The sequence below is a fragment of the Poecilia formosa genome, unplaced genomic scaffold (genome assembly GCF_000485575.1).
Source record: "Poecilia formosa unplaced genomic scaffold, Poecilia_formosa-5.1.2 Scaffold400, whole genome shotgun sequence".
Lineage (NCBI taxonomy): Eukaryota > Metazoa > Chordata > Actinopteri > Cyprinodontiformes > Poeciliidae > Poecilia > Poecilia formosa.
The window spans coordinates 169,778-186,081 of NW_006800339.1; the positions used below are offsets into that span (position 1 = coordinate 169,778).

At 39.1% G+C, this 16,304-nt stretch overlaps 1 protein-coding gene across 1 annotated transcript in view; it reads left to right on the plus strand.

The window, feature by feature from the left end:
* The window catches only part of LOC103154773 (fibroblast growth factor receptor-like 1), a 44,921-nt gene extending 29,131 nt beyond the window's left edge, over window positions 1–15,790 (plus strand). The window contains exons 3-7 of the mRNA XM_007576180.2: window positions 1,249–1,521; window positions 10,544–10,612; window positions 11,094–11,378; window positions 13,223–13,576; window positions 14,763–15,790. Of these exons, the coding sequence (XP_007576242.1) occupies window positions 1,249–1,521; window positions 10,544–10,612; window positions 11,094–11,378; window positions 13,223–13,576; window positions 14,763–15,178 (1,397 nt within the window). The 3' untranslated portion in view covers window positions 15,179–15,790. The remainder of the gene's footprint in view (window positions 1–1,248; window positions 1,522–10,543; window positions 10,613–11,093; window positions 11,379–13,222; window positions 13,577–14,762) is intronic.
* Window positions 15,791–16,304: the final 514 nt, after the last annotated feature.

A 16,304-nucleotide genomic window follows, 5' to 3' on the forward strand; every position in this document is an offset into this window, starting at 1 on the left:
ATCAGCGTGTTCAGTAGAGGGCATAATGACATCAGCGTGTTCAGTAGAGGGCATAATGACATCAGCGTGTTCAGTAGAGGGCATAATGACATCAGCGTGTTCAGTAGAGGGCGCAATGACATCAGCGTGTTCAGTAGAGGGCGCAATGACATCAGCATGTTCAGTAGAAGGCGCAATGACATCAGCATGTTCAGTAGAGGGCGCAATGACATCAGCATGTTCAGTAGAGGGCGCAATGACATCAGCATGTTCAGTAGAGGGCATAATGACATCAGCATGTTCAGTGTCGTGCCAACCTCCATAAAGAAGAAGTAGCGCGCCGTGTTTGCGGAAGTAAACATGGACGCTAATAGTGTAGCATATCTTATGATTTTGAAATCCGACCGGAGCAGCACAGTAACAACTTAATCGTCGTTGTCATCCGTCGTGGTTGTTGTGTTTCTTCCCGCTTGTGTGCATCAGGACGCAGAACGGTGACGTTTGTCAAGTTTCAATGACCTTCAGGTCGGATGAGTGCGACCCGGACGTTAGGTCGCATTTGAATCAGATACCCAGGCGGTCTGGTTCGCATTCAAAAAGAATCCGACCTGAGTTGTTCAGACTGTCATGAAAAGATCAGATACAGGTCACGTTAAGTAAAAATAAAATCTGAATTGGGTCACTTCAGGACAGGCGTCAAACTCCAGTCCTCAAGGCTGGTATCCTGCAACTTAGATGTGCCTCTGCTGCACCACACCTGAATAGAATAATTAGGTTATTAGCAGGACTCTGGAGCACTTATCTACACAAGAAGGAGGTGATTAAGCCATTTCATTCCAGTGTTTTGTACCTGTGGCACATCTAAAAACTGCAGGACACCGGACCTGGAGGACTAGAGTTTGACACCCCTGCTTTACGGCAAAGCAGAAGGAGACAGATTATCAGACGTTTTCAGATAAGATCAGTTTTACGTGTAAATATCTGCCAATGATCCAGTTTTAAGAAAATTAATTGGTTTATTGGTTCACCTCTACAATATTTAGCAATTCAATGATCCAAGGTGGGACAGAAAGTTCACCTCTGAAAGCCTCCAAGCAAACTTCTGTAGTGACCTAGTCAAAGTCTCGACTTTAATTTGACCAATTAAATTAAAGTCTTTAATTTAATTGGTCAACCACTTTAATGTGGTTCAATTAAAGCAAATATCCAAATAATTTTCCATTTCTATTTTCCTTATCACGTCATATTTCTGTTCTTCTTTCTCCTCAGGACCTCCTCGGGTTTCGGACCGAGTCACCCACAGACAAACGGCCCGTTTGGGAAGCGCCATCAAGCTGCCATGTCCCGTGGAAGCAGACCCGCCGCCCTTCATCCGGTGGACCAAAGACGGACGCATCATCCACAGCGGCTGGATCCGCTTCCGCGTGCTTCGGATGGGCCTGAAGATCAAGGAGGTGGAGGCCGACGACGCCGGGACCTTCAACTGCCAGGCAACCAACGGCTTCGGCAGCGTCAACGTCAACTACACCCTGATCATTATCGGTGGGTACGCGCCCCAACGGTGCTTTCACACCATGGTGTTCAGTTTACATTCACACCAACCAGTTCGGTTCGGTTTAGCCGAACTCTGGTTCGTTTGTCGAGAACAGTGTTCTCAATGGGCCGGTTGATGAAAACCATTAAACTGTTAAGATAAATACATGCCAGTCTCCTCATTCAATAAGTACTAATTAAAATTAAATAATATTGAACATCTTTTCACATTGGTCGGACCCTTCCAGATTTTTTAATTGTGATTTTTTACAATCCACGTTACAGATTTTGCAGTGCTAATTTAGGAATATTTGCATTATCTGCAAATGTATGACATTAAGAATGTCTTAAAATTATGAGAAAAAGACGTTTTAATGAGAAAGAAGCTTGAATTTTTTAGTTATTTTTCATGTTTAAATTCTCATAAAATTAACACTTTGCTCTTGTATCACTACCACCGTATTCGTGTAACATTTTGACGTTATTCTGGTAATTAAAAAGAAAAGATATGTGAGTCTGACCCTTATATTTTGTCATAGAGTTGACCTGAATTCAAAGTTAAAATAAATAGAAGCTGTAAAGCAAGATGGCAGGTGATGGCGGCGTGCGCTGACATCACTCTGAAGTATGGAATCCCATTGGTGGAAAAAAATCAAGTTTAAAAAAAAAAAATTCTACAAACACCATAAATTCAACTAATGGATCAAATTGGTGTATTGCCCAGCTGTAGTGATAAGGAGGTAAACAGGTTTTTTGATTTGTTGTTTGAAAATGTAACAAATGTTTAAGCAATAAATCAATTAATTGCCTGATAAATTAAAATGAGTTCAATAATTTTAGTTTGCATGATTTATTGTTTTTTCTTTCCATCAAAAACTGGATGACAAAAGTCTTCAGTCTGGTGTTTTAGTCTCAACTAGCCATTTTTTGAAGGACAATTTTAATTACAGGGACTTCATAATTCAATCTGTGTTGTTTTGTTTATTTTGGATATTTAATGTAATTTAAAATTTAATAAAATTTTATTTAATTTCCCTTTGGGATCAATAAAATATTTTTGAATTGAATTAAATTGGAATGTGTTCCAGTGGTAAATGCTCTGTACAATTTAAAGTTTATTGAAATATATGAATCCATTCTTCCATTATTATGCCATTACAATTACATTACGTGATAAACAACATTATTGTTTATCACAATAACTACTAGGGCAATTTATTGTCCAGCAAAATTCATCATGACATTCATACAAATGTTGCAGTTTTGTCCCCAATCGACTCGAGTCTATCGGACTAAAGGGAAGCGTTCTGGTTCTGACATGCGACATCGTTTCCCTGCAGAGCGTGCCGCTGGTTAAAGACATCATCATCCAGATTTCTGCCGCTTTACCGGCTGATCCCTTTGCCTCTGCCTCTGTTGCAGCTCTTTACCTCTCTCTGTCCAAAGTCAACAGCAGCCTGGGATATTGTTTCATGCGGCTTCATCCTCTGTGACTCAGTTGGATCTTGAGCTCTTCCTTTTCCCCAGGCTACTCTCTGTGTGCAGGCAGGAGGTCCACAATAAGAACCACATTCAGTGTTAAAGTGCCGGTTTGCCTCAGAGCTCTGCGCAGGGCTTCCAGGATTAGAGACGCTCTGACCCAGTCTGGGTACAGTGCATTTCCTCTTCACCGGGGCGCAGCATGATGAATGAGAGGAGTGGAGCGTGAAGGCTGTGTTTAGTCTAATTACTCTAAGATGCCTAATTAGCCCCAGAGTCTGCTGTATCTCACAGGAGGAGTTTCACCCCAACCTCGTGACGGCTGTGCATCAGAGGAAACTCGGAAAACAGTGGTTGATGCAGCGCGGCGCGCACGAGAGCAAGGTTTAAGCAAGTTCAAAGCCTGGGTGTCAGCTGATTGTGTTTAAATTAGAGGCTGAAGATGTTGGAGCGCAGCCATCTGTAATGCCAGGGTTGCCAACAGAGCTCTGCTAAACAGTATCAGACATCGCCCTTTGGGTTTTTACGTTACAGATACCCGTTCACTCAGAACAGTTCTTGTTTTAAAAAAGAAAGAAACCTGAGTGGAGAGGCGTTGCTGAAATCTTTGATGATGAGAGAACAGAAATGTAATTGTTTCTACAGGGTTGAAATGATTAATCGTGATTAATTGCAAAGTTTCCCCAGAAAACTTGTTAAGTCCACTAAGACAGTCATTCATCCAGCAGCCCGCCGTGTTTTTGAATCAAAAAAAATGTTTAAAGTTGACAGGAAATTTGATAATATAACATAATAATCATGTGTTATTGGAAGATTGGAAGAGTAATACCTGAACACCAAGTACAAAGTCTTAAAAATGCAAACATTTTAAAAAGACTTAAATAAATAAACAATGCTTAGCCTGGTGGGGGCACATGTAAAGCCTGGTGGCCCGCCAGGCTTATAATACACTGGGGGAATTGATTATTGAAATAATCATCAACTAATGTAGTAATCAATTAATTGTCAAAAACACTACATGCTGAAAAAACAACACACTCAGAAAAGTTATTAAGCAACGCTACAAAAAAATTCTTACATTTTGTCTTTAAGATTAAAAAAACTTACTTTTCTACATATGTTCTAACTAAATCTTCTCAAATGGCAGCTTTAACTTCACCCGGTTCAAATTCTGTTAAAAAAATCTATGAAGAACCCTTTGCTATCTAATCAATAATCGATCAGCCCTACATTGATGATAATTTGAGCAGAAAGGGTTGAACTTTTCACACGTTGCAGTTAAGAGTATTTATTTAGCTACAGATGCATCCCTTCCTACATGGCAGTAGTATGTTGTTGCATTTTAGGCAATAAAACATTAATTTCTTTTATTTAAAAGAGAAATTAAATTGTTTATTTGCACCTTTTAAAAACTCAAATGAAAAATCTGCAAAATATGCCAGGTTTTTATTTGATTAATTGATTGTCAGACTCGGTTTATCGATTGACCATCAGAATCGCTTAATCGCTCTTTAGACCAAAAATGATCATTTTTAAAACCTGGTTCCAAAGTGGATAAATTTCAGGAAGCAGGTTTTTGTGGCGAGCCGCGTCTTTCTTACACGTCGACATCAAAGTCCAATCTCACTCTCACAAATAACAGACATGCCGCCGTTCGGCAAGGTTCCCAGATCTGATTGATAGTTTTCAGCCCAAACACAATGTAAAACGTTCCCAACTCCAAATAAAATCATCCCAAATCTGAAGCTGGAGGTGTGCAGGTTCAGATTTGAACCGGCTACGTTTGTAGCTCTTCTCACACTCTACGGTTTCTTTGGAATGAGCTGCATCTCATATTTAATCTGAAGACCTGCTGAGAAACTCGGTTCTGATTTTCATCAGGAGGGTTTTTGCCCTTTATGGAGTTGAAACGAAGCTTTCTGGCTTCAACCCGGATCTTCTCTGCTGTAATTCCTCCTCTTCCTCATGTGGCAAAGAGCGAAAAGAGAGACGTCCACCGACCGAACACACACTGCTGTTTTTAATGCCAGATTTGATTTCTGAAAACTGAAAGTGAGAAAACATTTTTGTCAACAAAAATTAATAAAAACGGTAATTAATGTGGAAAAACTATAACGAGCTATATCTTAGGTTTATGAAACAAACACTGAAATCATAGATATATCATTTGTTTTTGTGTTTATGAATCTATTTATTAGCCTTTTGAACTGAAATGAAATTGATATATTTTCCCAGTACAAGAAATTTACGTCAGCTGTCGCCAAATTACGGTTCTCAATATTCCTGTGCTAGTTCATTAAATGGCGACTGCAGAAGTTAGGAGAAAACGGCGAAACCTAAAAATGAACCAAAGTGTGAAAAAACCTAAAACTACTAAACTAAAAGTAAGCAATACTTAATTAATAATAACTAAAAAACGCTGCAAACACACTCTAAAAACTAAAACTGACTAAAACAAAAAGCCACAACAGAATGAAATTACACCATAATGAAAAACCCAAAACTATTAGAACCCGCTCTGCAGCATGTCATCCCTGCAGACATTAACATTACCTCCAGTCTTGTAAACGTTAATATGACAATCCCATGCTAAAGCTGAGATAAAACCTGCTGGGACGCACTCTGCAGAGGACGCAGGACTCGCTGCATGCTCTGGACGGGGTCTTTGGGGGCTGATGGGGCCAGTTGTCAGGACTCCCCATCCAAACAGGGCCCAAACAGCCAGCTGGAGGGATTGAGGAGGCGCCATGTTGCGCTGATGGACCAGATTCCTCAGATAGCTCTTGGGAGGACAGATGGGAAGAAAGAAATCTCTCCAGAACAGAACATGCCCCCCGCCCCGTCTCCTCACCGTCCTCTTTCAGTTCTCTGCTGGTTCTGTTTGCACAGGAATGCTCTTGAACTTCTTGAAGCGCTGCCAGGTTCCAGTCGTCCTGACCGACTGCAGCTCTTCTCTTTGCGACTCCAAAGAAACAACAAAGCGGCGTGATGGATGATGGGTGATGGTTGCTGCGCAGGGAGTCGGCTACCCCTCATTTACACAACTTCAAATAAATAAACTCCTCTCAGATCTTCTGGAGAAACATGCTAGCAGGCAGCTAAATTAATTAGCTGGGTTAATGGAAAGTTTTGCTCATGATAATTGCTCACTGGCAGGATTCTGACAATGAGGCCCCGTAATCTGATTAAAACACACCGCTGCAAAAACAAGTGGGAGACAATAAGCCAGCAGCTGAGGCAGGATGACGGATATGAGAGCAGAAATCTGAGGCTTGGAGATACATCGATTTTACCGATTAATCAAATTTGAATGATTAATCAAATGTTATTGATTAATCAAATTTTACTGATTGATTTTTGGGGGGAAAGTCTTGATTTTTTTCACTCCTTGTGTTTCTATATTTCTTGTGTTTTGCAGCTTCTATTTGTTCGTACTTTGAATATCGGGTCCAGGCTGTGGGTTTTTAGTTAATTAGCAGAAAAAGTCATATTACTACAAGAACAAAGACTTGATAGGGTTATAATAGTTTTGCGTTTTCATTATATTTTAGTTTTATTTTGTGGTGACATTGTGTTTGTCTAATTTAGTTAGTTTTAATCAGTTTTACAGTGTGTTTGCTGGTTTTTATATCAGTTATTACTAGTTAAATACCATTTAGTTTTTATTAGTTGTAGTAGTAATTTTAGTTTTCTCATACTTTGGTTAATTTCTAGGTGAATAATTCAAAAAGGTCAAAGCGTTGCATAGTGATTAGTATACATCGATTGGTAAATAAATACTCAACAGAAGATACTATTTTCAGAAAATGTATTCACATGTTTTCTCCCGTTTGCTGTCGCCATTTTGTGGATTAGCGTAAATGCCACCAGTAGGAATATGGAGTACCATAATTTGTGAACAGCTAACATAAACTGCTTATGTAGGGGATAAATATCTAATTCTTCTGCTGGCTCTTGTGAAACTTTTTTTTTATTTTGCTCCCATCTGCAGTAAAACATCCAGATGTTTGCACGTGTTAGTTGTGGTGGTGATGCAAGGCTGTTGTGCTGAACTTTCTCTGGAAACATAAACCCCAATAGAGCTGCAACTAGCGACTATTTTAGAATTAATCAATTCTTTTGACGATTAATCGATTACATACAATGTTGTTTTTCTATCGTAAACGCAAATCATATATACATTTTATTACAGTTTTGGCCTAATTACTGCTCTGAGTGTGTTCTTCTTTCAGCAAATGGCCTTTTTTTGAGTCTGTATACTCCAGTTAACGATTAATTGATTACTAAATTGGATGATATGATTATGTCAATAATTGATTCATCACGATTAATCGTTCCAGTTCTAATCCCCAGCCATCCCCAGAGCTCACTCTGATATAAAAATCTCTCCTCTGGCCCGTTCTTGAGCCTCAGCCAGCAGAAAGCGTGTGTGGTGGGACCGTTTCCTGTGGCTGGTTTTGTGAATGAAGTGAGAAAGGATGGCGTCAGACCATAAACACTGCAGGGACATCATGAATGGATTCGAGTTGGATCAAAATAGCATTTTAACAAACTTGAAGTTTTCAGCCTCAGAATAGGTTGCATTTGGATCCAGATTTTTGTAATGTTTACTGGCGTATGTGGTGAGCACCAACGCCTCAGAGCTGACCTTTCGTCTACTTTAACTGCTCTGCTTCGCGTCACAAGATGATTGCAGGACTTTAACAACTACCGGATGGAGGCAAGACCATCTGCCTGTCAAAAACACCAATTTAATCTAAAAAATGAATAGAAATAATCAGTATTATAATTCTTCTTTTCCACTTTGCAAGTGATTATCAGCAGCTTAGAAGGGCAATAAGACTCTGTAAATATTGCAGATAGTTATTTACCTTGACTCAAATGAATTACACATTATCAGTTAATATGTTTATTTTAGAATGGGTTACTAACTTGCTTTAATTGTGATTAATTGATTTAAGTAATCATCAACTCATTTAGTGATCTATTGTTAACTGGAGTGCACAGACTCAGAAAAGGCCAACTGCTGAAAGAACAACACAGTTAGACATGTAATTCAGCCAGAACTGTAAAAATATATATCTATATATTCCACTTAAGAAAAAAACAACTTAAAAATGTAAAAATGTTTTCTCCAGAACTTCACAAGTGGTTTTAGTTTCACCCAATTCAAATTTTGTACAGAAAAAAAATCTTATGCACTTTTGCTATCTATTCATTAATTGGTTAATAGAAAAACTAGTCGAAAGATTAATCCTGCACTGTGTTGTTAAGTCAATCAGAAAGGACTGAACTTTTCACATGTTGATGTTAAAACTATATTTCAGCTGCAGATGATCAAGTGTTCACTAAAGGAATGCTGCTATTTTATTTTAGGCAATAAAACGTTTATTTTCTTATTTAATAAAGGAAATATTTTTTTTACATCTTTTAATGTATTTTTTAATATTGTATAAAATTAGTTAAGTAGTTAAATGAAAAATCTGACAAATATGCCAATTTTTTATCTGAGTAATTGGTTAATCATCAGATTAATCAATGATTATATTGATTAATCGATATAATTAATTACTCAAATAGTTGACGATTAGTTCCGTAATCGATTCAACACAGTTTATCTGATTAATCGTTTCAGTCCTAATACACAACTATTCCCTACTTAGGAATTGATCGGTTGAATAATTGATTAATAGATAATCGTTAGTTGTAGCCCTACATCACAAAGTTTTTGTTTAGTCTTAATCGGTTAGTTTTCTGCTTATCTCTCACACTAAACTTCATTCAGACTTAATCAAAGTGTGAGAAATAAGCAGAAAACTGTTTGTTTCTTTTATTTACGATAAAAATCAGCTTTTGGTTACTTTCCACCACACTGGATTAATCTCTGAAACGGCTAAATGTATACGTTTGGCCTTCAAATGTCCCACCTCTGCAGCATTCTGTGCCTGCATTGTGCCAAAACAATAGTGGCACGGGATAGCTTTAACGGCTCAGATGCATAAAGAGCATCATTGTTCCCTAAAATCGCCAAAAAGCAGAGAGGAAACAAATTCAAGGAAAAAAAACTGAAGTCAGAAAGAAAACCCCGGCAGTACAGGACCAGGATCTGTTTGGATTGGGAGGTTCAGGAACCGGCAGGAATGTGGAGAGCCCAAGTGAGCAAGAGGGAAATATTTCTTGGGTTATTATCGTTGGCCAGTTAAAGCCCCTTCAAATAGCCATGACATCATGGCTGGGATCGGTGCTGCAGGGGACAAACAAAGGAGGGCCTGTACCTAGAGAACCCAGGAGAGCTCCGACGGTTTCAGGGTTCTCAGAGGGAGGCAGAGCGGCGGGGGTTAAAAGTCACATCTGGCCTCTTTACCTGACCCAATCAAACCAAGAGGAGGGAATCAAGTGAGTCAGACTCGATGCAGAAGAATCCAGCAGAGCCAGAAATCAGTCACAGAAGGTAGAAATAGTTACGCTGAGTCGCATTGAATACGTTCGCTGATTTTTAAAATGTATTTTTAATTTTATTTTAAGAATGCATTGGTTAGAAAACCTGTGACTGTGGATGTACCTTCTGCTTAATGTCTCTGTCTGCAGAGCATCAAATGTGGATGAAGTTTCAGTCATTATAACGTCTTTAAGCCCGGTCTTAGCTGGGCTGCATGATGTCAGCCAGTGACTAAACTCCACAGCTGTCCGCTCTAACAGGGCTTAATAAAAAACGATCATATTACTTCCAAATGCAGCAGAGTGTGACCCCAGCATGCAGCCTGCGCAGAGTCTTAAAACTCATTTCTAGGCCAGTTTGACGCTGTAGCAGCAACAGGGTCAGATGTTAAAGTGCTGCTTGCTTTAATGGTGACTTATTATGCTTCCTTAAGCACGTTAAGATAAGTCTGGGGGCTACAGAAAATAATGTTCATTACATTTATGGCACAAAATCATTCTTAGATAATGAAATGTTAGTCTGGTAAATTATTTTAGCTCCTCTCAGAATGAGCTGTTTTAGGGCGTCTTGTCACTTTAAATCCAAATAAGCTGCTGCTGGCCACGCCCTCAACTCAGCGTTTATACTCAAAATGGCCGCAAACAAGAGCTTAATTATACAACTATACACAATAAGAATGCAAAAAGTTGTTTCTAAATAGTAAGTCAAAAACGAAATACTTGCCACATGCTGGATTTCCGCTGGGGTTGCTAGGCAACGGGGCTGGGCTCGGCGGGAGTTGCTAGGTAACGGGTCTGGGCTCAGCTGGGGTTGCTAGGTAACGTAGAATGTGACTCAACATTCAGAATGTTTTTAAAACTGCTCCTTTTCCTAAAAACATTAACTTGTTGCCAAAAAAACAGCTGAGTGGTTTTTAAGCTCTTGAACTGTTTTTAGAAGCAGCTGAGACACAAATAAAAGCATAAAAACACAAAGAAAGAAGTGAATTTTGCATAATAGGTCTCACATTTAAGTTATAAAAACTGTATTCAGTGTTTGATGATTGTAGAAATAAAGGCCTTTTCCTGTCATGTAGTCATGCGCTGACGTATTTCTATCCCTTTGTGTTTGCAGATGACCCTCGTTCTGATAATTCAGGACCATCAAACGGAGCAGAACCAGAACCAGGTGGTGACAAATTGGGTAAGAACTCCAAGACTGATGTCCTGCTTTCAACAAACTGGACTGCCTTGCAAACTTTTCCATATTTTGTCACTTTCCAACCACAAACTTTAATGTGTTTTATCTGGATTTTATGCGATGGACCGACACAAAGGGGCTTGGTACGTGTCAAGTTTAAGGAAAATCATTCTGTACATGGCCGTTTTCATTTGCTTTACTAATAGAAATCTGAACATTGTGGAATGTATTTACTCTGATGCTCCCAATGAAAATCAACTGCCTTCAGAATTAAGCTAAATTAGTAGTTAATCTATTTACCAACCTATTTCTGATCATATTGTCAGCTTTGATATTTTTTTTAACTTAACATCATTAACTGAAATTTATAATGACAACAATAAATAGACACTTTTACGATAAATCATAAACAACATGATAAACGCCCACCCAATTATTTCCTCCCAATCTTTGGAAATTCAAACTAAATGTTTCCCCCTGGCAGCTCGTCCTCGCTTCACGCAGCCGGAGAAGATGCGGCGCAGGGTGATAGCGTGTCCCGTGGGCAGCACGGTGCGCCTCAAGTGTTCAGCCAGCGGAAACCCTCGACCCGACATCGTGTGGCTGAAGGACGACCGGCCCCTGACGGAGCAGGAAGTCGGCGAGGGCCGCCAGAGGAAGTGGACTCTGAGTCTGAAGAATGTGGTGCCGGAGCACAGCGGCAAATACACCTGCAGGGTCTCCAACCGGGCCGGGGAGATCAACGCCACCTACAAGGTCGAAGTCATCCGTGAGTATCAACCAAACCAGCTGTAGTCGTTCATAGAAGAAAAGCAGCTCCAGTGTCATGATACTGCCACCACCGTGTTTCAGTAGATAGGTGAGGGACAGGTGATGTGCAGTGTTGAGGCCTGTCACAATAACGACTTTCACTGCATGATAAATTGTCCTAGAACTTATAGCGATTAACAATAATATCTTGCTTTGAGACCATGGCATAATAATGCAAGAACAAAATATCCAAAATAAATAAGCAAAACAACAAATAAAATAAATTATTAAATCTCTGTAAACTAAATCATCCTTCAAAACAAGGGCCTTATGAGACCAAAACACCACACTGAAGAGTTTTATCATCCAGTTTTTGGTAAAAAAGAGAAAAACCATAAATCATACAAATGGACATTATTGAGTTTGTTTTAATTTATTATGTGATTAATTGATTAATTGATTATTCTGACAGATCTAGCAGTATCAGATCAGAAAGTTTGATTTTGGTGTTATCTGACTTTGACTGCAGCTACCGATTATTTTAGTAATCAAATATTTTATTGATTATTCGGATTTTAAAAAGTTGCACATTATACCAATTTTTCATTTCACCACTTTCACTTATTTTATTCAGTATTGAAAAAGCACAAGAAAATGCAAATAATTAAATTCCATTTTTAAATAAGAAAACATTTTATTGCCTAAAATTCAATAACGTAGCATTTCATTGGGTGATCATTTGTAGCAAAAGATGCATTTAAAAGATACATCTAACATCAACCCTTTCTGTTTGACTTCATATCAATACAGCTGACCTGTTGATTATTTCTGATCAATAATCAGATAACAATAGCTGTTTAATAGAAGATTTTTTTAAGCGTAATTTGACCTGGGTGAAGCTAAAACTTTACTACCTGAGGAGTTTTGGGTAAAACATATTTAGAAAGAATGTTTTTCATCTTAAATGCAAAATTTATCAAAACATTTTGCACATTTTTGGCTTGATTACTGCTGTGAATATGTTGTTTTTTCAGCGTATTGCCTTTTGTTGAGTCTGTATACTCAGATTCATCAATTACTAAATTACTTGATGATTATTTCAATAATCGATTCATCTGGTTAATCATTTCAGCCCAAGTGTAAATACTTTCACAAAGCGCTTGTAGCTGCAGGAAATAGACTCAAATCGGCACCATCGCAGGTCTGCAGACTAACCTTCTCCTTCACTGCAGTCAGATTGTGATCAGCAGGTCTGGACGAATGTTCTCTCAGCAATGAGAAGCACATTGAGGAAGCAGTCTGAGAGTGAGGGCTGGTGCCCCACTGTTTGTTCAGGGAGGGGACCATCCAGCCAATCTGGAGCTGATTAAAGCCCAGCTGTCTGCCAGAACCCCCTCCAGCCCCCGAGAGCGCAGCGCTGTACAACCAGGAGCACGGAGAGGAAGCTAATCACACATACTTCTTGTGTTACATGTGGTGTTCCTGCCTCTCTCTCAATTACAAGCTCTTACCTTTAGGCTGCTTTGGACGAGGAATGCAAGTTATTGATTCATGAGTTGATTGTTGTGAGGAGTTAAAACTGTTTTTTTCACTCTTAAAATAATAAAAAAGTATGAAAATCATTTACTAAACAAATAGAATGAGGTTTGATTGTTTTCTTTTATGCGTTTGTCTACTGACTCAGCTGGAATCCCATTCTTAGGAAAAATATACCGAAACATTCTGCTGATTTGATTTTGATGATGTTCTTCTACCTGCACTTCTTCTTAAACTAATAAAACATTAATCGGCAATTAATTATTTACGTTCCTATTTTGGATTAAAACAATGTTTGTGACGGTTCTTTTGTTTGCGTCTGTGCAGAAAGGACGAGCTCCAAACCGGTTCTGACCGGGACGCACCCGGTAAACACCACGGTGGACTACGGGGGCACCACGTCCCTCCAGTGCAAAGTGCGCAGCGACGTGAAGCCGGTCATCCAGTGGCTAAAGCGCGTGGAGTCCCACGAGGAGAGCCGCTACAACTCCACCATCGAAGTGGGGGACCACAGGTTTGTGGTGCTGCCCACCGGGGAGGTGTGGTCCCGGCCCGACGGCTCCTACCTCAACAAGCTGCTCATCACCCGCGCCAAGGAGGACGACGCCGGCATGTACATCTGCCTCGGCGCCAACACCATGGGCTACAGCTTCCGCAGCGCCTTCCTGACGGTGCTGCCAGGTGAGGGCCGAGATGCTGCTCCGCTACTGGTCTGCTTTGTAAGACGGAGCATAGGGCGGTAAATTTCCACCCAAAAAACTTAGAAATTTTTATCTTGATCTTAGAAATTTTCTAGGAAAATGTACTTGTAAATTTCTGACCCTGAAAAGTTTCTTTTTTCATTTTTCTTTTTTTTTTTTTTTAGAAAAAAACTCAAGTCAGGGGAAAAAAAAAACTTACCTGGAAATTTCTGAGCTTGAAAATCTTAAAATTTGTGAGAAAAGCTCCAAAAGTTTTAGATTAGTCACAGAAATTTTCTAGACAGAACTTGGAAATTTCTGATTTCCAAAAGACGAAAAAAATGGAGAAATTTAGAGATCAAGCTAAAAAAACAAATTCTAGAAAAAAAACTTGAAAATTACTCAAGTAATTTTCAAGTAACTTGAAATTCTAAAAAATTCTAATTTTTTTTTAGAATTTTTTATTCTAAAAAAATTCTGAGATTCGTCTCAAAATTTGAATCAAATCTATTTTTTTTTGTCAAAAAAATCTAAGATTTTTTTTGACAAAAAATCATATCATATTGATCATATTGTCTAGGAAAAAAACATTGAAATTTCTGAACTAAAAAAAATTTAAATTTGTGAGAAAATAACTCAGAAATTTGCTAGAAAAAAACAATGAACTTACAGATTGAAATGGGAAAAAAATTAGACTTTTTGAAATTTTAAAAAGTTGAAAATTTTCTCGTTCCAAAGCAGATCAGTTCACTTGTGAATGTTAGAATTAAAATAATCTGATCTAGTAATTTTTCATCAATATTAATGAATTATTTACTTATCAGAAACTTGTATTTCTTGCTGAAATGTTAGTTGTAATTTAGTTTTGTCTGTAATAAAATATTCGCACTTGAAACTAGATCAAAATACTTTGTAAGATTCTGTGTTTTTGCAGTGCAATCCCGATATCATTCACACCTCATGCAGACATTGGTTCAAAGTAATCTGTGTTTTTCTGAGGAATTTGAATCTGACACTGAATCTGTGGAGGAAGTTAAATGTTAAGGCAGTTCTAATGTAATATTGACACATTAAAATGTCATATCTGAATGTTCTAAACCAACACCTGCAGTATTTAAGCAGCCATTTATTCATGAGTTCATGAATCAGGTTGAGATCTTCCTTATTTATGTTTCTTCTCTTTGCAGACACGAAGGTGCCCGTCTCCCTGCTCCCGTCCAACACCAGCTCCCTCCCCTGGCCCGTCATCATCGGCATCCCGGCTGGAGTAGTCTTCATCTTCGCCACGATCCTGCTGTGTTTCTGTCAGAGCAGGAAGCACTGCCCGCCTCCCAGCGCCGCGCCGCCGCAGAGCTCCCACCGCGTGCCGTACCGAGAGCGGGACCGGGGCTGCCCCGCGCCGTCCTCCAGCTCCTCCAGCCCGGACAAAGACTGCCTGAACTACGAGGACTACCTGGCCCAGCAGCAGCTGCTCCTCAGCCAGGCCGGACCCAGCGTCCCGCCCAAAATCTACCCCAAAATCTACACGGACATCCACACGCACACCCACTCCCACGTGGACGGGAAGGTGCACCAGCACCAGCACATCCATTTTCAGTGTTAGCCTGAACTGCCATCCTTCATCAAGAACGCTTGCTTGGAAAACCCAGAAAAAGTGTGTTACCCAACAAAACTTCCACATCCTGGTGCTTTTTCTACCTGTTAGAAGCTCACACTACTTTTACGCCGACTTTGGGTTTTCCTAAACGGATGTTTGGGTCCGACGAGCGCGGAGGATGCAAACGAAAAGGGTACTAAAGGTTCACAGAAGGGCTGGTTTAAAGCTCTGACTCAGGTTGTTTGTTAAAGATGCATTTGTTAGGAATGCTGACCACTACCGTTCTCCATCCCACTCCCACTGGTAGCTGTTTATGGCATGCAGACGTTGCCAAAGACTGCAAAGGGTGGAGGGATTGTGTTCCCACCCTCCATGTAAACTGTTCTGGTCCTCTGTAATCTTTATTATTTAACTTTCTTTCTGTAGGTTCCCATTATTAGTCTTTAGCATGTTGGGACGAACCGGCAGAGACCACCTCCTTATCCAACAACAGTTTATTAAGCTGTAGTCAGAATATTTAATTTATTTTCTTAAAAATGTATCAAAGGTTTATTTTTCAGAGTAAGTCATTTTTCATATCTATGTAATATTAATAAAGTATACTGTTTGTGTATTGTACCCTTTGAATTCATCATTTTAAACCAATTTATGCCAGTATTTAGGCATTTTCTGTATGCAATTTATTTTTGATAATTTTCTTTGACATTTTGAACTTTCATTTGGGTTTCAACCTTTGCTAAAAAAAACAAACATCCCAAGCCTTAAAAAAAAACAAAGCAGTTTCTTAGCTGTTAATGTTTCTAGGTGTTTGGAAAATTATCTGTTTAAAAACCTGTGGATTGTTAAGTCACATTTCAGGTGCACCTTTTACCTAACAACCCAACCAGAGAGCTCCAGTACTTTTGGTCAACTGGAAGGAGCTCAGAAAAAAATGTAATGAACATGTTTTGTAGTCACAAGCTGCAAATAATTTACACCCAGTTAACTAAATGTTCATTCTCTTGAAACAGATTTCTTTAATTTTATGGGGGTTTTGTCAGTTAAATGCATCGTCAAATACATTTTAAATATCAGAAATATATTCAAAATAGGGCTGAAATGATTACTCGAATGATTCGAGTATCTCCATTCT